Here is a 26,400-nt window from a genome sequence, read left to right on the forward strand (position 1 = left end):
TTATGACGCGCATGCTGTTGTTTTCTTCTCTCTTCAACGTGATGGCAACGAGCCAATAATATATCTAGTAAAGGGAGAAACTAATAACAGTGTGTTTGTCTCTCTTACTCTATACAGGGTAAAGAGAAATAACCAACCATGTCGAATGTCAACTGAAATTTTTCTAACCTCACAATTTTCGTGTTTATATTTTCAAATTTGTTTAAGTTTGTGTTCCTAAGTGACGAAAAATGTGGAAGAAACAACCAATTTTAAGTTAGAATAATTAAATTATGTTTAGTTACATATTATCATTTTTTCGTAATCCTCACCCTGAACTAAGTTATGAAGAAGCCTCGGCCATTCTAGCAGAAAATGACGAGTTAACAGTGATAGAAAGCTTGCTGGAAGTTTCTAACTGTGATGATTCTTTAGATACTCTACAGAAATTCCATGAAATCTCTTCTAAAAAAGAGAATAACTTTTTCACCAAGATAGGGGCTATTACAGGTATCAAGGGTGAAAAGTTTATCATTGATACCTGCCATGAATTTTCAAATGAAGACTCGAAGCAGTATTTTCAAGTTGGAGATCGTGTCTCTTATCAGATGCTCGTTTCTGAAGGTATATGTGTCCATAGTTAGAAGTTGTTATATTTAATACAAGTAAGGTTTTGGCATTTAAGGCAGAAACCAATTAATTATCTGATTAAAGACATACTTGGTAAATAAGAAAACTTTAGACCACTGCCCAAAAGTAACACTGTCAGCAATTAAATGAAAGATTACCAGTATTTTTTTCCATGGCTCTAAAATTTCTTTAACTTGTTTCCTGTGTAATTCACCACTGCCATGCCAACTTATTCTCATAGATCTGAAAATTGCATTGCCACTGCAATTTACTGTACAAAGCCTACAATTCCAAAAAAAAGAAATTTTATCATTTTCTAACAATTAAAATTTAGTAAAAATATTTAGGGATTCTCTGCAATATTCCTCAGTGTTCAAAAGGTAACATTCGTCGTGCTGTTACAATAGATGTTGAAACTATGAAAGTTTAATATTAAGTTCAATTAAGACAGTATCGAACCGAACCGAATCGAAAGATGAAATAAATGATACCTATTTAACCCTCCTTCACCAAGATATCTAAGATGAGTAAATGTTAAATATTCGGTTTTCTCGGATATATTCGGAAGAATTCGACATTTTTGCAAATATACCACACACGCGTAAAATTTATAATTGACCAAAATGCCGAAACCTTGCAGTAGAACGTTAGAAAAACAGTGTTTCTGACTAGTAAAAAATATTATTTCCACTTATACTTAAGGCAAAATCGATATTTACAACGTAACCCATATCAATACTTGGGACTCGATAGTACCTCGTGAGAACGTTGCAGCCACTCGCGTGATGGTCTGCAAAGTGGAAAAGCGCGAGAAAAGAAACGTTTTCCTCACTCCCGGCGACATTAAAGTGAACTTAGATCATACCCATGTTGAGTTCATCCCATACGTTGGAGACTGGGTGGAAGTTGAAGTTAAATATGAGGTCAACGAACATGCTCTTGATCTCAGCGGTGAGATTATTGAAGTCAATAAACTATGGCCTATAAGACCCCACATTGAGTCCGGAAAAGTAACTTTGTGGAATTCCCAGGAGAACTATGGGATCATTAACAATAATGTGATGGTAATAGTATGTTTTAAGTTCAAATTCCTAGAATCGTATTTTAGATCTTTATTAATAGAGATTCTCTGAATTGTGGATATATTCCGGTGATAGGGGACGAGGTAGTGGTGGAGATAATAGAATCAGAGCAAAACGGTTGCAGCTGGCGGGCTTTGAAAATTTTACCTAAGTTTATTACTAACAGGTTTAAAAATGTTGAAAGTAAAGGTAACGGGAAGTTTGAGTTGACCCATCCGGGGTTAGAGATTTCGGACTGTCTTCTCAATTTCGATAAATTGGGTCAAAGTGAGACTTTTAACATAAACTTAGAAAATAAGTCTAAAGAAGTATTTAAGTTGCTTAATCTGAAAGTGTCTGAAAACTCCCAAATTGCTCTTACCGACAAATTAAGGGAATCTAAGGAAATATTGCCAAACTCAAGCTTTAACGTAGAATTGCTTTGCACTCCTAAAACAATAGGGACCAGCAATGAGTTTATTGAATTCACTTTTGAATCCTTTACACTAGGAAAATACGTTAATATTAACGTAAATTTGGGTATCAGTGGTAGGTCTTATCAGAAGAGTAGACGTGTGCCCAATTACAATAACGCTTATTCTAGTTCCAAGCAATTGATTAGGTAAGAACTGATTTTGTATTTTTGTTTGGAAGTAAAACACGTTGATTTTAGAGGTCAGAAACAGAGGTTTGTACGGTTTCAAGCTTTCAAATTTCCCGAATACAATATACCAAAGAAGATGTTGGATCTAGTGATTCAAAATGGGGGCGCAGAAAACTATAATGTGGACCTTATCGAGAAACTTAAAGTAGTCAAAAGGAGTCTGTTTTCTAATCTCGTAAGTTACATTGAGGCAGTTTTACCGTTTTTGCATTAGGAACAAAAAGAAACATAAACTACTTAAGTAGGTGGTTCCTTTTATTAATTAGGATTGTTTAATTAGGATTCCACCAATTACGAGGAAAAATTTCACGCCCTTCTCCACATGGACGAAATAGCAAATCTAATCCATATACGACAATACGACCAGGACCGGGCTTGTTTCATTCCAAATAAAGACTTTCTAATGCTCGAAATCGAAAATTTAGCAGAGAAGAGACCGAGCATAATTTTGGGAGACCGGATAATCGCCAGTGATCCTTTCGGAAATTCCAATGAAGAATTCGAAGGCAACGTATTTAAAGTCGGTGCTAAACATGTTTACTTGAAATTTTCTCCTATGTTTCATGACATGTATCGCGGAGAAGATTACTCTGTTAGAGTAATTCCAGGTAGGTTAATTTTGGGAGTATTTCAAACTAGAGGAATCGACGTTTTAGACCTTTCATATCTAAAATGAATAGCAATTTTATTACCCGAAAGTCAGTGGCGAACCAACCTTAATTTAAAGAATGTGGAATATTAAAAAATAACACTTTTATTTTTGTTTGAGCAAATATTCGGATGTTTCAAACACTTTTTTGACACCCTGTATATGTCCCAGGTCGAACGTCGTATCGACGACTACATCACGCTGTATATTTGGTGGCCAGACACTTAGGAAGAGATTGGCTGTTTCCCACTAAAGTGATCGAAAAAAATACTCAAGTGGAATTTGTGTATGAGCCTCACAATAAGCTTAATAGTGCTAATTTAGAGCAAATCACAAGTCCTAATTCAAGAAAATTACTCACAGCTCCTGAGCTCATTCGTAAGGCCCGGGAAGCCAGGATAAAGGCTAAGAAAGAAAAATATGGTAGCAGCTCTTCACTTTCGTCTAATGGAAGTTTGAGTGATTCTTTGTTTGATCAAGATGGAAATAATTATATAGATACCGGGAACGAAAAAAAGGTTTTGAAAGTCGAATGGTAAATTTCACAGCATTTCGGACTTATTATTAATTACAGTTAAAATATATACATTATTATTTCTAAAATATTTTGTTAATTTCATGTTTGTAGTTTGGTTTTAAGTCCTCTACTTCTTCACCCTAACCTCTGCTTTCAGGTTCAACAAAAAGCTCAACTGCGTGCAGAAAGACACAGTAATAAACATTTTGAAGGGGGTTTCCCGCCCACTTCCTTATATAATTTTTGGGCCTCCGGGAACGGGAAAAACCGTGACAGTCACCGAGAGCGTTTTACAGGTGATGAAACTGGTGCCAAAGTGCCGGATTTTAGTAGCTACACCGTCGAATAGCGCAGCTGATTTGATCGCTTTGAGACTTATTGGTAAACTCACGCAAAAATTAAGTTTAAACTCTATCCGTAACAGTAAAGGCCTCAACTGAAGGTTTACAAACAGCATTTAAATAGAGGATCTTAGTGAGTTATCTCATGATCCATTCTTATCTCCTAGACTACATATGATTTTTGAGACATAATCGTTAATATCTTAAATTTTTCAAATTTTGAATGTTTAATCTTCAGATCGAGTTTAAACTTTAATTTAGTTTTTAAAGAGGCTTTAGCAGCTTGCAAATTGATTTCATTTAGATTCGGGAGTCCTAAAGCCAGGAAATTTGGTACGCTTGGTCTCAGTAAATTACGCATTAAGCGATAACATCCCCCTCAAATTAACCCCCTATTGCGCCACTGGAAGTATCATCAAAGAAGGCTGCGCGGATGAGAACATTTTAACTCAGAATGGAATGACTTTCGGTGGGATTCAAGAACAGAGAACACTGAAAAACTGAAAATTACTATTTTCAGATTGCAGTAGATCCGTATTGGGCAGGCACAAAATTACCGTCACCACGTGTTCTTCAGCGGGAATTTTACATACCATGACCTTTCCAAGAGGGCATTTTTCGCACATTTTCGTGGACGAGGCAGGGCAGGCCTCAGAACCAGAAGTCATGATTCCTATTTCGTTTTTGGACAAATGTTCCGGACAAATTATTTTAGCCGGTGTGTTTTGTGTGTTTTTTTTATAAAATTAACATTTAACAGTTCGTTTTTTGCTAAAAATAAAATTAAGCATCTCAATGGAACCCTTTCTCAATCTCCTTCTCTTAGGCGATCCCATGCAACTTGGGCCTGTGATTATTTGCTGCATAGCTAAACAATATGGTCTGGAAGAATCCTATTTGGAACGCCTCACTAACCGATTTCCCTACATCAGAGATTTACAGGGATTCCCAGAGAGCGGCGGCTACGATCCACGATTTCTCACCAAACTTCTTTATAATTATCGAAGTTTGGAGACCATTTTGAATCTTTTCAGTTCATTGTTTTACCACGGAGATCTTATTCCTACGGTGAGTAAATAAAGTATAATACACGATAGTCTGTACGTTATTCAGTTCTTCCCACAATCACTATGATAATCGTATAGCTGCAGTGCAAATAAACACTTCAATGTAGATTTCCTCCACTAAAAGCAAGGAGGCACGCTTGCTCAACTCTCTAGAACCAATTTTACCTAAAACAGTTAATGGGGAAGTACCAGCGATTGTTTTTCACGGAGTAGAAGGCAAGAATTATCAAACCGCGGACTCCCCGTCCTGGTACAATCCCCATGAAGCAGCCCAAGTTTTCTATTACATGAACGAGTTTCTTAGACTGGGAGTGCAGGCCTCTGCTATCGGAATTATAACTCCGTATGTTAAACAGGTTTGTGATAGAATTTGAGCATTTTAGGTGATATTGTATGTGGGATTTGACCAGGTGCGTGAAATCCGCGCTATTCTTCGAGAAGCTGAGTTTCCGATGCCCAAAGTGGGGACTGTTGACGATTTTCAAGGACAAGAATTTGATATCATCTTGCTGTCCACGGTGAGATCTTCAAGTGACTTCTTGCCCTGCGACTTGCAGCACAGTCTGGGCTTCGTGTCCAGTCCCAGACGCCTTAACGTTGCCATATCCCGATCGAAGGCCTTATTAATCATCATCGGCAACCCCCGATTACTAGCTAATGACATTTATTGGAGGACTGTGATTCAGTACTGCGTGACTAATGGGGCGTACATTGGGTGTTCTTTTAGTACCTAATGGTAAATTTGAAAATAACTATGTGTAATTATTAAACACGTCTTTTTAACAAAATCTTTCTTTATTTGGGACAAACAAAAAAACAAAATAAGGCTTCAACAAAATTTTAAATACAAAAAATCATTCGTCCTTTCGCTCTTCGACACTCTCCCCTTTGAGGAATCTTTGCACTGCGTTCGATTCAAATATGATGCAGGATAAAAGGGCACCTGTGCAGGATCCCACCCAGTAGGTAAAGACGTGCTCGACAATAGTGTTGCCTGCGCATCCAAATTTCAGGGAGGTCGCCAAGGCTGGGTTGAAATAGCCACCGGATAGATTAAACGCTATAAAGTCAAAAAGTTGTTTTTAAATTTTGTTTTCTCTCATTATAACAAAAATTCGAATGAAAATTAGTGCATTGGCAATACGGATTTCTTATAAAAATGATTGACAGCTATAACATTGCTCTACTATACAGGGTGTCCCAGATAAGGATGAACAGCATGGGGATCTTGGAAACGGTAATAGATACAAAATGGTTTAAATTGGGAAAAAGTTAGGCAATTTAAAGCAAATTAATAATCTGTTTTTATATCGACGAAATTCCGAATGGTTACGAAGATATCCGGAAAAAAACGAATTTGGCGGTTTTCGTTTTTTGCAAATAACTCTTATACGGTTATAGTTAGAGGAATAAAAGTTTTACATTATTAAAGCACTTTTTTGAGAACTGTTTAGCAGTGTTGCCAGTTTTCTTGTTACATCCTTACTTTCGGAGAAAAATGAGTAAACTTTTGATTTTCATATGGGCGTGATATCAATTATTTATATTTTCAAAATCGTCATAAAATTCCCTTTTCAGCCATGCATTACATTTAATATTTTTCTCAGAAACTCTATGAGTTATAGCCATTAAAGCATTTTTTGATAAGTAGGCCATGATTTTGACTTATAGTAATGGTGCACATTAAATAAATGAATGCTGTGGAAACGTCAACATTATTTAAAAGTATAAATATATTACTGGTATCACCCTAAAATTAAAAAAATAATTGTTTCAAATTATGTATTTAATAACAACAATGCGGCTAAACTTGGATCGAATCAAATGTTGACGTTTCCACAGCATTCATTTATTTAATGTGCACCATTACTATAAGTCAAAATCATGGCCTACTTATCAAAAAATGCTTTAATGGCTATAACTCATAGAGTTTCTGAGAAAAATATTAAATGTAATGCATGGCTGAAAAGGGAATTTTATGACGATTTTGAAAATATAAATAATTGATATCACGCCCATATGAAAATCAAAAGTTTACTCATTTTTCTCCGAAAGTAAGGATGTAACAAGAAAACTGGCAACACTGCTAAACAGTTCTCAAAAAAGTGCTTTAATAATGTAAAACTTTTATTCCTCTAACTATAACCGTATAAGAGTTATTTGCAAAAAACGAAAACCGCCAAATTCGTTTTTTTCCGGATATCTTCGTAACCATTCGGAATTTCGTCGATATAAAAACAGATTATTAATTTGCTTTAAATTGCCTAACTTTTTCCCAATTTAAACCATTTTGTATCTATTACCGTTTCCGAGATCCCCATGCTGTTCATCCTTATCTGGGACACCCTGTATACATAAATAAAGTTGGGTGTATTAAGTATCCGAAGCTGACCAAGTTGCATAGACTACTTTTTAAATGATATCATAAAAAATCAATTAGAGACAAATTAGTAATTATGAAGGCCATTCAATTGCCCTTCTCTTTCCAATCCGTTGTCCTCGAAATCTTTGACCTCAGTTCTACCTTACCACTACTGCATGATTCGGAGGTGCATTTTTCCTATTCAAAATTAAAATCCATCTGATATTTCGAGACTTATTACGGGTACTCACGAGCGCAAAATTGAGCGTAAATACATTTTTAATGGTAATGATGATGAACAATGATGACATTTTGTATTTAAAAGATTTCATTTCATACTCGCCTAAGACAACCATCACTGTGGCAAAGAAAGTATCGATCACCGTGCAAAATTTGAAAGATTTCACAGCTAAAATCTTCGACACCACCCTGCAGGAACAAGTAAGGGCGCACTCGACTATAGACCCCAAAACCATGTCGACTTGCAAATCTGCTGTGCATTCTTCATACGCTTTGTCTTTGTGAGTCTCTGCCAGTTCCATGGCCCACAGTAGCTGCACGTATCTAAATATGAATAAAATCACTTTACTCCGCGTCATTGGTCAGATTGTGATGCTGACCTTTTTCTGTCCCTATTACTAGTCACTTAAGATCGTAACCACTAATGAAGGCACTTTGCTGTGTTAAGAACTCACCTAAATGTAAAGACAGCTGCGACTAGCTGTACCGCAACAATGTTGAGGGCAGATTGCCAGGTTCTTGCACCTGTAAAAGCCTCCTCCATGGGACAGTAAGGGCAAGCGGTAGCATCGCCCCACTTTGTGGACCACCACAGAGTTAATAGCCATAACAGTAAAGCGTAAGTTCCCACTCCGAAGTTATCTGCAACTGTTTAAGCAGTAGAGCCTGCTCTACATGTTAGTTCAATTTATAAAACGTCTTGCTTTGCCATATTTGCCCTGGATGGTGATAGTGGCCGAAAAAATCTACTTACCACAAAAGCAAACGAGATTTTTTATAAATTGGAATAGCATATATGGCCTTAATAGTAAATCCAAGCAATGTGAGCACATAATGTTTTCAGGTAATGTAAACTTATGTAGTTTCGTCGGTTATGTTTAACTTGTGTCCTACCTATGAGTAGCTCGAAACAGGCTGCACAAAGCTCCAGAGTGGCTATAAACTCCAAGAGCAATTGCCTTACTAGAGTTTCGCTTTTCGTCAAGTGATTGACTAATTTCCTAAGTTGTTCAGCCAAGTAAAGGGTGAGAAGGATGTAAATAATTGACAAAGCCAGAGGATGTAACCCAAAAGCGTTGCTTTTCTTACTAAAATTAACCAAGAGTTATGTAGAACACTGCAGTAGTAACACCAAAAATCCACTTACGTACTTGTGCCCTGTAATGCCTGCATTTTTCAAGGCTCGCGCCAAGATTTTCGGGAAACCTGCAGCGTTCGGTCTCATGGTTTTACTTTCCACGGGCAAAAATGCTTTCTTTACAGTTGCATATAGAAATAATGTAATCCCACTGGTTTTCAGTGGGATATCTACAAATTACTTAACCGAGGACATTGTGGAGATGGTTTATTAATAGACGCATTTATACTCTGGATTCTATTTTTACATAAGAGAGAGAGGTTGTTTTTCAGTAGTGGAGTGCAGTTTCCAAATAAAATTATTCAGATTTCATTTTTTGAAATACAGAAAATAACCGACAGTTTACCCACAAGGGATTCATCAAATTCAAAAATCATGCACTAATAACATATCGAGCTAATTGTGAAGGAGCGCAGGAAATGGTTAAATTTTGTAGCGGCCTCCAATTATCTTTTCAAAAGTAATGACTATTATTTTAATTAAAACAACAAATCTGATAAATCATGGAATAATGTATTTTTTTATGTCTTGATCCTATATGAAGAGATTCAAATATTTCAAATAAATACCATTCTCTGTACATATGTATGCATTTCTGTGATCGTGCCAAATATCTATATTACTGGTTCATAAGCAATCAAACTGAAACTTTTTCATAATTTTACACAACTCTTCAATATTTTTGAACAACAATTATTAGCAGAAAGTCTTATTTTTACATAGTTAACAATGTTTTCCGAAAATAGAAATGTACTTTTCAAATTGGGAATTATTTGTCTGTCATAGTTTCCTATTTTGTTAAGACTCTCCGCCTGTCTGAAGTTAAGAATTAAGAATCTCTGCCTCTGTTTTTTTATGTAATTAATTTGTTGTCTTTCGCCACTAATTCCAATTTAATAGCTAATATTGTAAAATTCCTGCATACCTCTATCATTTGGGCAAACCAATACTTCTAGATTAAATACACTTTTACACTATATTCTCTTACTTAACTGGGAATAGGTGTAGGATTGTGGGACACATGTTTGGGCTTAGCATCCTCCTTATACACAAACAAATTACAACAATATATCTTTTAATAAATATCACAAAACACTTACAACTAATTCAAAGCATAATCTGGTACTTTAAAGACTTATTCACCCGCGATATCAATAATCGTCCATCATAGCTCAAAGAAGCAAACACCCAGGGATCTGCTGGAGACCACTCAGCGCAATAAACACTGTCCTCATGCTCACACCACTGTAGAGGCCCATCACTCAACAATTTCTTGTCATCCTCAGTAGCATTCACATCATCACTATTCTCAGAACTGACACTAGCAGCACTAGAAACCAACACTCGAGCATCAGAGCTTGCAGTTAGGATCAGTTGGTCATGGAAGTAATTGAATTTAACACTCCAGACCCAATGGGAATGTTCATTTCTTGAATATATTGGAGTTGAAGGTTGGCGGAAGTCCCAGATTTTCACAAAACTATCATCCCCACAAGTGGCAACATGGTACTGTTTGTTCATATTAAAGTCTAGATCTCGGACTAACTGATGATGAGCTCCATCAATTTGCCATGCCAAATCTCCAGACCGAACATCATAAGTTTTTAAATGAGTTTCTGTGGCAGCTGTGAATTGATTACAGCCTTGATGGGGGTTCCATTTGCCTGTAGTGAACTTAGGACTGTGCTTACCATCCAAATGGAATCTTTTAATGGTGGATGCAGTTGAGTCTGAGATATCCCATAAAATTACATTGTGGTCAATCACTGAAGCAGCCTTATTAGCTTCAGTTGGATGGAACTCTGTTGTCTTAATCTCACCCCCATAGTCTGCAGTGTCAAATTTTGTAAGCACTTCCAAAGAATCAATGGAATCAGGATTTTCCATTTCTGGGAGTTTCAAAATTGCAGTTTTGAAGCTGCAGCTGCTTTCAGTTTGCACGACATTATAGCAGGTGGCCAGTTTTGATGCGTCCAAAGGACTTGTAGAAATTTTCCAGATTTCACCTTCACAGTGATGGAAAACAGTGGTTTTTACAGTGGATATTTCCTCATTGAAGTCTATTAAATGAATTTGATTGTTGGCTTGCTTGAGGGACTGAGTGCCGATGAGGAACCGCACTTTTTCAGTTTCAGCAAGCTGAGGGGCCAGTGCTCTGGCCTGGAATTCGAGGCCATAGATTACCGTGTTTTTGTTGTTCATGTTATGGAGGATTGGGTAGTTGAAGTTCTCTTGGATTTTGTCTTAGTTTAAGCAGTAATTCAATAATATACAGTTTTTAATTAAGATTTACTTAATTTCTTATATTTTAAACCAGCTTTGAAGTAAATAAACAATGATTTGAGGTTAGGCTAGGTGTCAGTGTTACTGTCATTTTTAGAACTTCCATCATGCTTGGAAAGTCATGAAGCTAAAATTGGTAACTGTGTATGACTGAAACCATCTCACAATAACCTTTTATTTCTATTGCTAATTTCGACCAATTCCTTTCTAATTTAAGGAAATATGTATAAGGCACAATAAGGCAATAATGGAAGGTTTCATATTTTATAGGTTTTGGATACTAATGGGACATTTTATTGCCAAGTTTCATAGAAATTATTTTAATATTTTAAAATAAAAATGTAGCATTCCCTGGTATTTCCGTCAGTTTTAGTATTTAGAAAAAGTGTCAAATGTGTGTTTCATAATTGAAAATACAATCAATTATTCAGTAGGCTTTTATTTTTAATATTTTGTACGTTAATTTCAGAGTCCATGAAATTTTATATAGAAAGTGGCTACGCGTCTATTAGTCTGCTACAACGTTGCCACACTTTAATTTTCAACCTAAATTTAGTATATCTTTTATCGGTCATGTGTAAGTAATTCTAACTGTCTAACGTCATCTGCTCTGTCTTCTTTTTTTCAAAATCAAAATAATATCTACAATTTCTGGCTTGCGCCAATTTTTATCAATAAAGATGAGTCCGTAGTGACATCTGTACAGGGGCACATTTCCTGTTTCCCGTTACGATCGTATTTTATCGGACCGCAGATAAAAACCATGAATTTCGGCATGAACGAACCGAATTCAGTATGACGTCCCTGTCTTCCTCGTGCACAAATGAGAAGCTAACGAACAACGAGAGTAAATCGTTAACCAGCCCTTCCTCGAGCCCCCGCAGTAGTCCCCGACCCAGCCCCAAACCCGACAACAGAACAGATCATTCAACAAAGTTTGAACACATCAGCCTGAGCTCAAAAGAAGGTTTCAAGCACGAGGGGTCTCCCTCCAGCCAGGAGAGCTCCACTAGCCGTCTGAGCAGTGCTAGCAGTCCTGATCCTTCCCCACAAACGGACCAAAAGACTGACGTGTCAACTAATGTTAAAGAGAAAAAAGACGGTCGCACCAAGAAGAAATCCTCATGGTTCAACTCATTGTATCCAACTTACAAAAGTAGATCTGAAGATTTTAAGAAACTTTTTGGGGAAGTCCCAACAGATGAGAGGTTGGTTGTGGATTATTCCTGTGCCTTGCAGAAGGAGATTCTAGTGCAGGGACGTCTCTACATCACACAGAATTACTTGTGTTTTTATGCAAACATTTTTGGTTGGGAAACCAATCTCACTTTAAAATGGAAAGATGTTGCCGCAATTACCAAAGAGAAAACTGCCTTAGTGATTCCAAATGCTGTGCTAATATGTACCAAAACCGAGAAGTATTTTTTTACCAGTCTGGTGCAGAGGGACAAGGCTTATTTGATGCTCTTTCGAATATGGCAGAATGCTTTGATGGATCAGCCTATGTCGCAGCAAGAGATGTGGACATGGGTTCATCAGGTATGTGCATATATTAGTTAAAAGAAAATGGATTCAAACTCATATTAATGAAAAGAAGCACTTTAAAATGTTATATCTGGAAAAGTTTCCATTTGCTTCACCAGTGTAATACCTTGGATAATAGATATCATAACAAAATTAATTAATTACATTTCCCACTTACAATAAAATACATATGAAGTTAGTTTAAAAATAGATTACCCCATTAATTAATTGCATTTCCTATATAATATTTGAAGAACGTGGGTGGTTACCTATAAAAATAGATTACTTAAGTAAGTAATCCATTTTATACTGATATAAGATATAGCTGTGATGAGACAGATAATAGCTCATTTAATAAATAAGATATAAGTATCTAAAAAGTGGTTTGCCAAATCATGCTTGGTTCACTATGGGTATTTACATCTAAGGATATTTTGATTATTTAACTAACAAATTAATCAGCAACATTGCTTTTCCTACAAAGATTTAGTATTGTTACTGATTCATACCTGAAAATTATATTAAAAGAACTCCAATGCCCATATGCTTTCATTTGCTAGGAGAAATACCATAAAATACCAATTTCACGATGATTTTACTTTCTGAAATGGCACAAACTACCAGTTTATAATTTCTAATTTCAATTTTTGTTTCTGGACTTTCATAAAATTTGTTTTTTTAATGTGAAATATTAAATTTCCAAGGTAGAAATTCAGTCAGTAGCTCCTTATATTTCTTGGAAAATAATTTTTCATTTAAGTGTGAAGTTAAAAATGTTTCGTTATTAAGGCAAGTACAGTATGTTAACATTTTAGATTCTTTCAAGATTCAGCTTGAGAAATAAAAGTGCAGAATTTGGTTTGATTTATACCTACACACAAATCTTTTTTTGGTCCACTGCAAGAGTAGTTAAAAATTACGAGGGATAAGATTTGCGTAAAATAGGTAGAAAATAAAGTGACTAATAAAGTAAAATACTCCAAATCAAAATTGTCATTACTTATGTCCTTGGAAGATAAAATGCAATGATAATACACAATAATAAGTAATAAAAACGTTATTATCATAAACTTCATCCAAATACTCAAGCTTATCATTTTATGCAGTAATGGTGGTGCGAGTTTCCCTACGTTTGCAAACAATCATAAGATAAACAAAAAGCCAGCAATATTAGTGATAAAAAAATCCTGTACCACAGGGTAATACGTCTGCCCTGCAAGTATGTACTTATAGCAGACAGCGCCCTGGAAACAAAAAGTGTTTTAAAGTTCAAATACTATTGTAAAAGCCTATGCTTAAACTTAACTACCTACCTATGATCAAACAGTCATTAGCAATTACCACTAGAATTGGTTTGCTATTAACATTAGACCTTCCTAAGTAAATAAGTACTTAATGTTTTAGTACAAAGTTCTTATTGGAGGTCGTTATACGCAATATGTACTGAAACAAATTAAAAAAAGTATTTTTTTAACTTATTGTTTTGCTTATTTCTGAATATATTGAAACATATTTTTTTGCCTATTTTTATTTGTTTCACCCCAAAACTAGTATTTTGTTTTTGTCCACCACTGAGGGGTTCAATAAAATCCACATTTGGCAATAATTTTATTGTTTATATAAGTTGGGGCAGCTCAATTAAAATAAACAGAGATCCAGAGAAAAAGGTACACGCAAAAATGTTATGGTTATAGGCGGACTAATTTTTGCTGAAACTTTGAACTAGGTATACATGATGGGGCAAAATAAAGTTATGTAGATCAAGTAAATTTTTAAAACGAAATAAGGTCTATCGTAATTGAGTTGAATTCTAATTCAATAATTTTGGACATAACGGCATCTAAATATGGGAATGTAACAAAATTAACAATAATTATTATTAACCTTTCGAATACCGGGTGGGGTCGCTGACGACCTCACGCTCTTGTTTTTCTCATGTAAAATTGTTGAAAAGAATTATTTTCTCACCAAACTGCAGGAATGCTTTCCTCCAGCCGTCTGACTTGCTTAGAGCAGAATATCTTTTTTACAACATAACAATTAATTTATTAAGATTTTTTTTCTTCAAAAAACGAGGTTGTGGTCCCCCTGAGACCCCACTTGGCACTTCTAGTATTCCTAATTTAAAGTGTCAAACCTCTTTGATTTAACTATGTAAACATTACCGCGAAGCAATTAATCATGTCGGTTGTTGTGTTTACTCTTTTTCTTTTTCTCTCCGTCCTTTCTTTTTTTACGGAATTTCCCCATTTTATCTCTACTAAATATTGGGGTCTAGTTTCTGTTCGGTCCGAATAGAAGGACCAAACGTGGTTTAAGGGTAGAACAACCAAATGTGTGGTGCGGCTGTAGGGACCAGAATTATATGATGCGGCTAGAGGAACAAAAAGTATAATCCTTCCCAATGATCAAACTATGATGTTTCCACAAGGTGGCAGCCAAGATGATTATGGACTGGATTTTTGACTATACCTATAATCCGGTGACAACTAAATAATCTTGGCGTTCGAAACAGACTTACAAGAGAAGTCAGTCAATGAAGCATTGCTTACGATCTGTCCACATAGAAGGACAAGTGGAAGAAGAAGCAAGGGAAGGTGTTTCAGAGGAGAAATCAAAGCAATCTCATTCAGCCAGTCAGCATAAGAAGAGATAAAGGGGTTACTTCTGCCCAAGAATCATTGACGCAAAAGTCAACACCAGGTGCCACAGGTGTAAGAAATTTGTCTGCAAAGAAGATCAAAGCACCTCCATTATGTGCAAACAGTGTAATTAATTGATTTAAACCTTTTGCATTTTTTGATTGATAATATTTCAAAGTTTCTTATAATTTATTGAACTTGATTTCCTTTATTTATAGTACTCATCACACTTATTAACAAAAATTGGGGAATAAAGGAGTGTTGTTTTACACCTAGTATATTGTGTAAAAATGTTTTACCCGGTATTCGAAGGGTTAATTACGAACCGGAATTGAGTGAAGAACAACCTTGAGAGTTATTAATAAAAAACTGGAGGTGTGTGATTTAAATTAACAATATTTAGCATCTTGCTTGTTTGGTCCAGGTACAACTGTTCCGTGCACTTTGAAAACCTTGTTCAAATTCTAGACTCACCATTGCAATTTGGGAAAATTTAAAGGAATATTGTGGCAAAGCTGTCACCTAACAAAATGACTTTTTGAGAGTAAGTGTTACAAGGTGGTATCTATAGAATGACTATATTCTGATAGAGGTGTGGACAAAAATGTTTTTATTTTTACAAATTTGAAAGGGGCACTCTCTTGAGCTACCAATTATGAAACCTTGAATTTATTTAACCGATCTCGTAGTTCGTCAAATAACTTCCTCATTCTTAAAGAGCGAAAATATTGTGCATACAATTAAGACTAGATGCAGTAATTTGTGGAGGGTAGAGACATTTTTTGATTTAGTATGTATCGAAATAGTCCAATTATATAGAGATTATACTTAAATACAAATAATTTATTACACCTGACGAAATGTATTAGTCAAATAATATAGATAAAAATAAAGGTTATCGGGTTATGTCTCATTTTGGGTAAACATAAGCATCGAAGTTTTTTACCCTGTACGTTTAGATAGTTTTCTCCAAACTTGCATCTTCCTCTTAATTCTTTAGTTTTAACCTACATTTGATTTTTGTATGTGTGCCTAGTGCTATGGCAATGAACTGGGTCTAACAAGCGACGACGAAGACTACATTTCGCCCAATCAAGAAGAGGACAAATTGTCTTCTCATTTATCCGTGGAGTCGTTTAGTGAGGCAGAACCTATTTCTGTGCTCGAGTCTGGGATGGACCATTCTAGCGAGGACCACAAACTAGATGACTCACGGAACAGTTCAATGCAGTTATCTTCGAGTGCTAACGGGAATTCTCCGCTGAAGGACGGCAGGCAAACTCAAACTGATAATTCTGATTCTGAGAGTGATAGACCTATTAGGTAAGTTAAGTGTTTTGTGTAAATTTCCAGGAACTCTAATCACATTTCTGTGGTATCATTTTTAATATCATGTTCCTATATTGATATTTGTTTTACGTACTTTATTAGCAACATTCATCCATGTCGTTGCAGTATGAAAGCGGAAGATTCATCTCCGATCGAATGCACTACCCGCCACGATGGGCGGCTTCTCTTTAACGAAGTCTACCCCATTCACATCGACCAACTCTTCACTTTACTGTTCACCTCCTCAAAATTCTACCTGGATTTCCACGCGTCGCGCAAAACGTCTGATCTAACGCAAACACCATGGACCCACAACCCCTTGGACAACAGCAAAAGCCGAGTGGTCAACCTCACATTGTCCCTGGGGCAAACCATGGGACCCAAAACGTGTCAAGTCACCGAACGCCAATGTATGTTGCCCTGCAGCAAATCGGGAAGTCTTTACGCTCTAAATGTGGAGAGCATCAACGCGGGAGTTCCTTACGCGGAGAGTTTCTACGTTCTTGTCCATTATTGTTTGAAAAAAGTGTCGGAAACGCACAGTTCAATTCAAGTTACCGGACAATTGAAGTTCAAGAAAACGGTGTGGGGTTTCGTGAAGGGGATGATCGAGAGGAATGTTTGGTCCGGGTTGGAAGATTTCTTTTCAAAGCTGAAGGAGGCGCTTCAAGCTGAAGGAGAGGAAAATGTGCCCGAGCAACGCAGAAAGTCGCGCAGGCGCAGGCGACTAAGCTCTATGCCCCGTTACAGCCTCGAGGAACTCCCGAGGAAGAAAATTCTCCATCAACCGGGGGGAATTTTCACTACCGACGTGTGCACGGCCATAGTCCTCGTTGTCTTACTCATACTCCTTATTTTGAACGTGCTTTTGTATTGCAAACTGTGGTCGCTAGAGGAGGCTTCTCCAACAGTTAAATTGATGGACTTTCAGTCACTTAAAAACTCCCCGAAGTCGCACGAAGAGTGGATCCAGCTGTTGCAGCAACAGGAGTCGATGCGCACTTTAGAGGCGCAGAAGTGGCAGTCTACGTTGAGACATGTGGTAGGGTTGCTGCGCGAAGCCGAAGACGCGCTACAGGCGTTGCAGCAGTCCATCCATTCCGATTACGTCAGCAAGGTCATGGAGAGCGTCAAGAATGGGAGAAATGATGAGGGGGGAGAATTGTAAAAATGGCGTTGTGTGGGCTTGAGGTGTTTGATGTTTTATATTCGAAACAGACTAGTTTTTAGTGAATTTTGATAGTGGACATTGAGAAATTCCACTTTATTCCATTTCTCTGCCCTTGAAGCTTTTAAATACCTTCTTTACGGGATTTTGAGTTGAATAGTTAAAATGGGTGCTTCACAGGTTTTGCTGAAGTGTTTAAAGCCCTACACAGGGTGTTGCGAATTGAAGATTTAATAACCTGGCATTGGTACGGTGAGAAAATACTACGTGATATCTACACTGGGTTATGTGATACCTCTATTTATAAAAGATCTTCACAATAATTTTAAAATTTGAAATTTTAGTTTTGGTGTTTTTTTTCACCTAATAAGTACTGTTGATTATACAAAATAGAAATTAATCACACATATTTTTTATTTCCAGAAAAAAACAAACTTGCTAGAAAATAAATTTTTTTCATATATGAAAAAGGCACTAAAATTATAACCACAGAAAACAAATAAAAATCAATGTTTTGGTAAACTGCCTGTTTTGCCGTGAACAATAAAAATAAAACGACACAAAGAAACTCTTTTTGAGGCAAAAATTAAACATTTCAAGGGCTATCCGAGGCCTGACATTCATCACATGTGAAAGAGCAGTAATCCATGCATATGTAACGGTTTCGTGAATGGCAAGTGTAGAATGACTTCCAATCGTTTTTTTTTGGGACACTAACAACATCTTGACACTTTTTGTCTTTTTACTAACGGGTCACTACGTATCCCCTGACTATTAGAACTTCCACTCGTTTCTGCAACTTCTTTGCGAAGCTCTCGTCGTACGTGAGGATTTTCTTGCCTTTTTTCTCTGTACACTTCGACAAAAGATAAGCCTAGTTTCTTCAGAAACTTTCGGCATGAAAGTTTGCCAATTTTGTCATTGTTATTACTTTTCCATATAATTATGGCGTTTATGGCTGCAGAGTTGATAATTAAGTAAAACAGGGTGAGGAGCCACCTTCGACTATTCCTAGAGACGCTGTAGATACCAGATGATTCATCAACGTCAACTCTACCTTCGGTGAAGTTATGAAACGTGATAACTTCGGGTTTCTTCAATTCATTTGTACCTGTGTCTATTTTCTCCTCATAGTCTAAAGTGGAAAAAAATTAGAACATTTTTTCCTTTTTTAACGAATGTAGGAAACAAGTTTAATGTCGGATTGGAATCCAAACATGGAGGTTCTTTCTTCTCTGCCTCGTACTGCCAGCATCACTGGAAGTATTTGATGTTTATTTTTCTTCAAAGTATAGCTAGCAGTGAGTTTGTATTCTTTTAGAAGTTTTATGAGAAAGGGATAACTTGTAAACCAATTATCAAATTGATATTTTTATTTAAACCTCTCACTGATTCTACGAGTCGCAGAACTATATCACCTGATTTATTACTCAAAGAAAAAGGTCCATCCGGCTGCTTATCAATATAGACCTTCAAGTTGAAAATGTTGAAAGTCATTGCATTTACAACCCCGAATTCTTTTATACTATATTTGGCCGATTTCTTAAATATGTATTGTCTGAATCCACAATGGCAGCCAAATATCTCCAATTTTTGGAAAATTTTCATCATATATTCCGCTGGTGTGTAACATTCTTGACAGTGCTAGTTTGTCAATACATCTCTTGTTTTTAGTACCTATGCAATTAAAATGAAGACATGCAAGTAAAATCTGAAACCTTTCCAAAGGCTTTATATACCTGAAAATAACAACTTCAGGTCTATCACTGGCTCACAAGTCTTCAAGATTTTGTCTCGATCGAAAGAGTCCAATAGGGTAAAAAAGTCCCCATGCAGCTTTTAATTCAATTGTGTTAGTTTCCCTTATCATATGTTTATCAGCATAATTATGTAACTTATGATTTATTTTTTCGTTCGTGTGTTTGACAATATCGTCCATCATAACATTGTCTCCCAAAAGGGTCCAGCATCCTAATGGCGTTTTGACTGCTGTTACTGTTTTCTTCGGACTCTGTAGAAGTGCTACTATATTTACGCTTCTAATTCTTACAGCTTGATTTCCAGGAGGCTCAACTCGTTTTGTTTTTCTATTTTTACCCTACATGTACCATCATCGAATATTACTTTGATGAAATAGGATGATCATTAGTTGTAGAATCACCGTCTGCAGGCTAGTCTACATTGAGGGGTTCGTAATGCTCATTTTCAATTTCGTCAGATGACTCAATCTACTGTTTCCTGTCTGAATTGGATAAACGTTCATTCACGTGGTCTCGCAATTCTCCCTCCGATTCAGATCATAAGGGTTCCTCGGCATTCTCAGGTATATTATCATAAATTACCCACATTTCAGCCAAGCGTTTTTGTTGATTTTCATAAGACATATTAAAGAAACTTAATTAAAGTGCCAAGAAGTAAAACATTTACTATAGAGTGAAATACCATTAGTTTACCTACTTTGGGTTATGAAATCATCAGAACTGAGATAAATGAAATTTTCACTATTACAGATGTAACACATTTTCACCTTATTTTACGTCACTGGTACACTGGGGTTTCATATACCCCCGACCATTTCAGTCGCAAGCTAAATACATAAATGACTACTGTTGAGATTATCCCGTCAGTGAGGCCATCGATGAGGTCTAATTCGAAGGTACATAGACTCAAAAACTAAGAGGATGGTAGGTTTTTTCTTTTTAATTCACAACTTACTTTGGCTGGGGTATGTCACACCCCATCGTACCAACGCCGGGTTAATTGGATTTATGGAAAAAAGGTAAGTGTTAGGGGGTCGGCAAAATATATTTAAACCTTTACGAAAAGTGACAAATTGAACAACGTTCACACGCATAGATATAAGTTCGGTTTAGTCGCTTATGAAGAATACGGGCGTTGTTAGTGTTGTTAATGTGAGAAAGTTCAGAAACCTCTGATGTTAACAAAAATTTCATTTTTGTTAAATACAAATTCACGTTATTTCAAAGGTTAGAGATTGAGTTTTAGAAATTCTTGATTTGTGTGCCTACACCTCTGGAGATCTATTATGGCCAGAACAAGGACCATACTCATCAGGATATTTGGAATTAATTATTTTAGTGGAACTATTAAAAATTAGGTTTGTCCCAAAAAGCACTAAGGAAAAATTTCATTTTAACGATATTGAAAGAGATTAATTTTAATTTTGTTCCAGGAATCTATTAGATATTTCTATATAGGACGTCTTCGGCATATGTGTTTCAGGATTTTTAGCACTTCCAGTAACTTCATGTGCGCCATTGCATACTTGAAATCAGGACAAAGACATTTAAAATTTTCTGAGAGAAAACTCTTATATCAAGAGCGTACCTACATCAAGTTAAACTCTAAACACCACTAGTGATCGTTTTGAACGGTTTACCTTTCAAAGAAGCATTATTTTATCTCTTGTCTATTTAGCCGACCCTGTATTCCATAAATCGGAATCAATACCCTGTGCAACTCGCTTCATGATAACAAGCAATTATTGTGATAATGTTTTATTGTTCCCTAATCTATTATTAGTATTAGTTCTGTGGTAAATTCTTCTGTGAATAGGGAAAGTGATAGATAGCTAGTTGGGTTTAGCATTAATGGTTTTAGGGTATCTATTGAGCAGTTTATTTGAACACACGTACATTATATTATAGTATTGTTAGGTAATTTTACACGGACTAACTTATGGTGGGTTGTTCAATCTCCTGCTAAGTTCTACCCGTCGGTTAAATACACTTGAACATATTTATGCAGACAAATCGCACTATCTGTTAGTTTCATATTTTAATGATCAAGTGGAAAACTGACTTTAAGGTAGTGTACATCTTAGACTGTCTCTTGGAAATGATTAGGAAATCGTTTTATTGTAGGTATTTATTAATTAAATATTATGGACAATTAAGTATTTGTTAAGGTTGTTGGAATTGTGTGAATACGTTTTTATCCTAGAAATTGGCTGTTTATATTTTACTTATTGGTACTAGTGAATATATTTTCCAATCGAAAACTCGTTTTTGTTCATAGGCAAGCTGTAACATCAGTGTCATCGAAGACAAGGAATGTGATGGAATACGCCGGAAGAGTGAAATTTCCAGAGTTCTCTATAGATTTGGCTTTCAAGTCAGGCAAGTCGCCATTGGATTTTACTTTCAGAATCTCTCCATTGAGTTTGATAAACCTAAAAAATTAATTTAAAAATCACGGCATGCCGATTTAAAGTATTTTCCAATAAAATAAAATAGTAACAAAAAAAATCAGGTATTATTTATTCCTTACCAAACTCTACGCCTCTGGCCTTTCATCAAGTCTAATCACAACTGCACACATACCAAATTAAAAAACCACTTAAGCCGCAGCGTTATGGACGATCAGACACGTAGCATTATTTTTTTAGATATAACAAATGAATCGAAACTGTTTGTTTACATGTTAATTTCCACACCGGAAACAGTGAGTTTATGGCCAGCGATTGCTCACGATAACGGACCATAAAGTAACAAAGAATTACATCCTTGACCCAATAAAGGACTTACTGAGAATACAAGGTACTTTCAGAGACCAGTTCGTAGGACTGCACCTTGGAACCCGCCTGGAACCCAGATATTTCAACCACAGCTTCCTCGTTTGCCACATTGATTCCAAACACTGGAAAGCAAATTTTATTTAATCTTGCATCTACAACTTTCTGGAAAGCACATACCTGTAACCCTGGATGAAGCCCCTAGACCACAGTGGGCATACAATCGCACAGTGTTGTTGGTGGTACCATCGTTTTCAAGAGTTAACACTGTGGTACCTACGAGTGTCTTGTAGAGCACACTGACCCACCAGTCCTTAAATAAAACAAAAACATCCTATCAAAAAATAATAATTCTAAGGACTAAGATATCTAAATAGTGGTAACTTTATCTGGAAGATAATTTCCATGGAAATCAAAGAAGGTGGTCGGAATGTTGCGTGCTTATTCTTGTTTTAGTTATCATCGCTTCTATGGAAATTATCCCCCACGTTGAGATAAATGGACTTTGATTCTTTTCTTTGCAAGATTATTTCAACTGCCAAAAGTCTCTTACAGGATTTGGAACGTAGTTGTTGTCAATAAGGGCGTAATTAGAGTAGAAAATAGTTTGTCTGATGATGACCTCCATCCCTAAACTAGCCCCAAGCCCTAATTTGTCTATCCAGAGGAAAGTGCCAATAAATCTGTTGGACATGTTGGCAGCACCCCCGTTGTAAGCCGTAGAGGTTTCGCCCAACCAAATCTTATTGCCTTGTCCCGCCCTTTCCACTACATCCTTCATTACATGGGCCTTTTCTGCCAAAATATTGAAGGTATTGGGGTTTAGAAACAAGTCTTCAGTCGCGTCTTTTGCTGCGAAGTAATACCTGAATTGGAAAGAGGACTGTACAAGATGTCCCAACGAGGATTTTAGGCATAATACATTTTGTTTAGAAATATTTAATTTTTTTAATTTGAGATAAAAGATTTTTAGCCTTACTGGTGCCATGTAGTTCCATAAACAACATCTCCAGCCTCTTGCAAGAAAGTCTGCAAATAGTCTTGATTGCTGCCGATACTAGCGAGGTCAATTCCAAGCAAATAAGACGATTCATAGAGGGTATAGTTGTTGAGAATGTTTCTCAAAGCCTTGTAGTCTTTCGCCAGTTCTGAGGCATTAACTGAGGTGTTGTATATGCCCGAATAGAGGTCTGGTTCTGGAGAATTATTGCAGATAGGCATAAAGTAAGTGTAAAGTGTTAGCATTTAGTAACCATTTCCCAATTCCCAATCGAGTTCCATGTTATGCTCGTTGGAAAACTTAATCATTTCCTCAGCATTTTCAGAATCCCAAGTTCCATTCTCGCTTCGGAGCAAGGAGTTCAAGTCATAGATTAACCGCGCTCCGACGTTTTGGGTGAATTGGTACAATTTCACATAGTCAGAAGCTGCAAAACCAGCTAAACTGTAGCTTTCTAGGAATGTTGAAAGGTTAATAATCACCCAAGAAAGTTACATCTGAAGCTCCAATAGTTCCCTCTTCGTCCTTTTCAGAAAAGACTATCCTGTCAGCGTAAGTACCTCCTACTCGAAAGTACAAAGGGGCCAAATGCCGAACTAAATTGGTCAGGAATGGGTCTCTAACATTTGAAGTTATGGGTCGTTTTTTATTATAATATTATGGAAAAGCTTACGTTAAATTAAAACCAGTGAAGTGGTGTTGTATACTGCTGGAATCCAAAGCCACGCTCAAGAAGTTTTCGTTGACTTCGAAGAGTTTATCACGGGAGTTAAGGATAAATTTGAGGCTTTGTGCTGCTATAGGCAGCAAGGTCAATAATAGCAAAGCTGGAATTTGTTATATCAAAATTTACTATTTTTGGTAAGGATGAAAAAGACCAAATTTTGCTTTGAGACCCACTCTTTTGGATGTTTTGGAGTTGCTACTGATAGAATTGCTCATTAGCTTCAGCAGAAATTTTCACAGATAAAAACGAGCCTACGCCACTAAAGTTTCTTTAGAAACATCTACGAGATGTACAAAATATTTTGAAAAACGTTTTTGTAGGATTTTTTAAAGAAGAAGTTTGCTATTACTCGAAGTTAAAATTTTTCTGAATGAGAGAAAAAGAATCGACACCAATGGAAGCTTTTCAGGAATAAATGTTAGCTATATTAGAGGTTTTTAACAAATATTCAGATGTTCAAAAAGAAATATTTTATTTTAAGGCTAATCATTGAAAATTGTTTCTTTTTCGAAATTTTGTAAATCGGCGGTTGAGTAATGGGACAAAGAGTGTTTTCATTATATTGCTGTAGTTTTCGAGATGTTACTACTACCTCTGAATTAAAAAAGTGTATTCGGACAAAATGCTAAAAAAGGCAAATCTGAGGGAATTTGTGGGTCGGTGCAAGATTTTGTTCATTGTTCAATTAAATGGAAAATCCAAGAACTCTAAAAAAACCAAAAGGATTATTTTTACTTACAGTAAGAGATATTCATCTCGAGTATCTACATTCATCCAGAGACACTTTTCTATACAAACACGGTGCAAGTAACTGTGCTTTATAAACACTTCAACAACTAAAATACGTCATCCTGAAGTTGAAGATAAGATAAATTAAGAATTCTTGTATGTAGATATTATTTTATTTATTTTTTGTTGTTATTACAAAATCAAATACCCGCTTGCGATTCTAACAAATACATATCAGGTACTTAATATATGAAAATTAAATATTCCTGCAACTGATCCCATGTAAACTACTGCTGCTCTTGCTGACACCTCTGGCAACCTCCACTTGAGCCCTGCTGAAATCTTCCAGAATACTCTTCAATTTACTGCATTTGAAGTTATTTAAACTCAAACTAATCTTCTTTAAATTCCTCGCATCACCAACAAAATCCTGCACGTTTATATCAGTCAGGAAATTAGACCGAATATCCAGCTGCTGCAAGTGTCCAAGAGACTTAAGGGCATTGTGCTCAATTACAGTCAATTTATTGTCGTTAATTTGCAGCTCCTGCAGCCTTTCCAGACCAGACAAGTCGTTCTTTTTGAGACTGGTTATTTGGTTATTATCCAGCCTCAACAATTGCAATTTTCCGAGTGTTTTTACGGCTGCAGGGATCTCTCGCAGGGCATTAAAAGCCAGATTCAAATATATCAATCCAGTACTCACATGGTTAAACGCCTTTACATCCACAGAAGCAATTTTATTCAAGCTCAAATCCAGCTTTTCCAAAGCAGGGCAATGCTCCAAGGTATTGTGACCAACAGAAATTAACTGATTGTCATTTAAATTCAGCTGCTTCAAATTATCTAGACTTTCGAATGCTCCATCTTCGATAGTTTTAATCCGGTTCCTGCTGAGTTGCAAAGTGGTCACTTTCTGGAAGAACTGGAAAGCTGCTTTAGGAATGTTTTCCAGATTTCCTTTAATAAAGCTAAGGTGGGGTTTGTAGTCTGCTAAATTGAGGACTTTTGGAGTGTTTAAAGAGTCCCAGGTGCACGTTGTGATTGCCACTGTCGAGCTGCAGGATTGGGTAGAGGTTTGGATGGTAATAGTGAATATAAGCAGGAAAATAAATGGCGATCTCGAAGACATTTTAGTTGTGGCTTTAGTGGAATTGTGTTAATTTTGTGTATTTGCGGCGTTTGTGTTGTGGTGTGCTGCGGTTATCTTTGATTAGGGAGCAAAGTTTATCGTGTTGCAATAGAGTTACAAGTGGGATGTGAGGAGTAATTTTATAAGTAAATAGAGTATTAAATGCTATATGAGGCGGTAAGTAAAGTCTCGTGCAAAAATCAAGCTGAGGAAGGACCTTAAAACATACGTAAGTGTCCAACTCAATTCAAAATCTCAATTTATTACTGATAAATTACTGGTTGCATGTTTATGAGTTTTATGTAAGAATGTCTTAAAATTTCTTCTGGTACCTTTAAAATTGCGTACACATTTGAATTTAAATCACCAGAACTAGAACATTTGAGCGCCTATTACCGACAAATCAGGAACTGTACGCCAATGAGTTTCTACATAAAAATCCCTTCTAGTCTCCTCTAAAATATTAAATAATACTGAATATTTTTTCTGTATTCTCCTACAACAGTTGTTCTATTTCAGTATATGTCACAGTGGCGTTGGAATCAAAAGAGAAAATTTGGTTGCGCCACTGGAGTTCTATTAAACTTCTAGACATTTATCACAAATTCTTCGTCAGTTGCTTTGTATTTGAGTACATATCACAGTGGCTTAGGAGTCATCTTCCTTCAATCAGAGAATTTGAAC

The 26,400-nt window shown here is 36.3% G+C and overlaps 6 protein-coding genes across 8 annotated transcripts; 2 read left to right on the forward strand and 4 right to left on the reverse strand.

Annotated features, from left to right (window-relative positions):
• Positions 1 to 60: 60 nt before the first annotated feature.
• On the forward strand, positions 61 to 5,739 carry LOC136411421 (probable RNA helicase armi). The gene is made up of 12 exons (XM_066393976.1): positions 61 to 603; positions 1,312 to 1,667; positions 1,718 to 2,292; positions 2,344 to 2,509; positions 2,615 to 2,942; positions 3,155 to 3,518; positions 3,658 to 3,881; positions 4,146 to 4,310; positions 4,362 to 4,559; positions 4,668 to 4,909; positions 5,016 to 5,264; positions 5,319 to 5,739. Exons 1-12 carry the CDS (start codon positions 273 to 275, stop codon positions 5,640 to 5,642), a joined length of 3,522 nt encoding a protein of 1,173 aa, XP_066250073.1. The 5' UTR covers positions 61 to 272; the 3' UTR covers positions 5,643 to 5,739.
• On the reverse strand, positions 5,691 to 8,942 carry AQP (aquaporin). 2 transcript variants are annotated; one of them, XM_066394005.1, is made up of 5 exons: positions 8,662 to 8,942; positions 8,405 to 8,598; positions 7,966 to 8,158; positions 7,614 to 7,834; positions 5,691 to 5,968 (listed from the first exon to the last, which is right to left on the reverse strand). In XM_066394005.1, the coding sequence occupies exons 1-5, from the start codon at positions 8,733 to 8,735 to the stop codon at positions 5,763 to 5,765; spliced, it is 888 nt and encodes a 295-aa protein (XP_066250102.1). In that variant the 5' UTR covers positions 8,736 to 8,942; the 3' UTR covers positions 5,691 to 5,762. The 2 variants fall into 2 exon arrangements, with proteins under 2 accessions (XP_066250102.1, XP_066250103.1); XM_066394006.1 differs by having other exon boundaries at positions 8,658 to 8,941.
• A 764-nt stretch (positions 8,943 to 9,706) lies between these two features.
• Positions 9,707 to 10,955, reverse strand: LOC136411784 (EARP and GARP complex-interacting protein 1). Its single transcript, XM_066394497.1, has one exon. The coding sequence runs from the start codon at positions 10,848 to 10,850 to the stop codon at positions 9,756 to 9,758; it is 1,095 nt and encodes a 364-aa protein (XP_066250594.1). The 5' UTR covers positions 10,851 to 10,955; the 3' UTR covers positions 9,707 to 9,755.
• Positions 10,956 to 11,555: 600 nt separating this feature from the next.
• On the forward strand, positions 11,556 to 21,615 carry GramD1B (GRAM domain containing 1B). Of its 2 annotated transcripts, none has more exons than XM_066393987.1 (3): positions 11,556 to 12,470; positions 16,134 to 16,420; positions 16,529 to 21,615. In XM_066393987.1, the coding sequence occupies exons 1-3, from the start codon at positions 11,727 to 11,729 to the stop codon at positions 17,592 to 17,594; spliced, it is 2,097 nt and encodes a 698-aa protein (XP_066250084.1). In that variant the 5' UTR covers positions 11,556 to 11,726; the 3' UTR covers positions 17,595 to 21,615. The 2 variants fall into 2 exon arrangements, with proteins under 2 accessions (XP_066250084.1, XP_066250085.1); XM_066393988.1 differs by having other exon boundaries at positions 16,553 to 21,615.
• Positions 21,616 to 21,626: 11 nt separating this feature from the next.
• LOC136411428 (heparanase-like) lies at positions 21,627 to 24,695 on the reverse strand. The gene is made up of 9 exons (XM_066393994.1): positions 24,595 to 24,695; positions 23,802 to 23,955; positions 23,611 to 23,747; positions 23,382 to 23,555; positions 23,108 to 23,324; positions 22,682 to 22,994; positions 22,309 to 22,441; positions 22,142 to 22,253; positions 21,627 to 21,786 (listed from the first exon to the last, which is right to left on the reverse strand). Exons 1-9 carry the CDS (start codon positions 24,608 to 24,610, stop codon positions 21,627 to 21,629), a joined length of 1,416 nt encoding a protein of 471 aa, XP_066250091.1. The 5' UTR covers positions 24,611 to 24,695.
• Positions 24,696 to 24,766: 71 nt separating this feature from the next.
• On the reverse strand, positions 24,767 to 25,753 carry LOC136411434 (leucine-rich repeat-containing protein 4C-like). The gene has a single exon (XM_066394007.1). It carries the CDS (start codon positions 25,714 to 25,716, stop codon positions 24,841 to 24,843), a length of 876 nt encoding a protein of 291 aa, XP_066250104.1. The 5' UTR covers positions 25,717 to 25,753; the 3' UTR covers positions 24,767 to 24,840.
• Between the last annotated feature and the right edge of the window lie 647 nt (positions 25,754 to 26,400).

Source organism: Euwallacea similis, chromosome 10 (genome assembly GCF_039881205.1).
Source record: "Euwallacea similis isolate ESF13 chromosome 10, ESF131.1, whole genome shotgun sequence".
NCBI classification, from domain to species: Eukaryota; Metazoa; Arthropoda; class Insecta; order Coleoptera; family Curculionidae; genus Euwallacea; species Euwallacea similis.

What these genes read in the sequence shown, in the direction of transcription:
- LOC136411421 (XM_066393976.1), top strand. Translation starts at nt 273, where the DNA reads ATGTTTAGTTACATATTATCATTTTTTCGTAATCCTCACCCTGAACTA. An exon ending in GGAGTCTGTTTTCTAATCTC is followed by an intron (nt 2,510 to 2,614) that starts GTAAGTTACATT and finishes TTGTTTAATTAG; the next exon opens with GATTCCACCAATTACGAGGA. An exon ending in AAGGTTTTGAAAGTCGAATG is followed by an intron (nt 3,519 to 3,657) that starts GTAAATTTCACA and finishes CTCTGCTTTCAG; the next exon opens with GTTCAACAAAAAGCTCAACT.
- AQP (XM_066394005.1), bottom strand. Translation starts at nt 8,735, where the DNA reads ATGAGACCGAACGCTGCAGGTTTCCCGAAAATCTTGGCGCGAGCCTTG. An exon ending in GCAGCTGTCTTTACATTTAG is followed by an intron (nt 7,835 to 7,965) that starts GTGAGTTCTTAA and finishes ATTCATATTTAG; the next exon opens with ATACGTGCAGCTACTGTGGG. An exon ending in CACAGTGATGGTTGTCTTAG is followed by an intron (nt 5,969 to 7,613) that starts GCGAGTATGAAA and finishes TTGACTTTATAG; the next exon opens with CGTTTAATCTATCCGGTGGC.
- LOC136411784 (XM_066394497.1), bottom strand. Translation starts at nt 10,850, where the DNA reads ATGAACAACAAAAACACGGTAATCTATGGCCTCGAATTCCAGGCCAGA.
- GramD1B (XM_066393987.1), top strand. Translation starts at nt 11,727, where the DNA reads ATGACGTCCCTGTCTTCCTCGTGCACAAATGAGAAGCTAACGAACAAC. An exon ending in TGTGGACATGGGTTCATCAG is followed by an intron (nt 12,471 to 16,133) that starts GTATGTGCATAT and finishes ATGTGTGCCTAG; the next exon opens with TGCTATGGCAATGAACTGGG. An exon ending in GAGAGTGATAGACCTATTAG is followed by an intron (nt 16,421 to 16,528) that starts GTAAGTTAAGTG and finishes GTACTTTATTAG; the next exon opens with CAACATTCATCCATGTCGTT.
- LOC136411428 (XM_066393994.1), bottom strand. An exon ending in TTCACTGGTTTTAATTTAAC is followed by an intron (nt 23,748 to 23,801) that starts GTAAGCTTTTCC and finishes TTCAAATGTTAG; the next exon opens with AGACCCATTCCTGACCAATT. An exon ending in TATGGAACTACATGGCACCA is followed by an intron (nt 22,995 to 23,107) that starts GTAAGGCTAAAA and finishes TTTCCAATTCAG; the next exon opens with GTATTACTTCGCAGCAAAAG.
- LOC136411434 (XM_066394007.1), bottom strand. Translation starts at nt 25,716, where the DNA reads ATGTCTTCGAGATCGCCATTTATTTTCCTGCTTATATTCACTATTACC.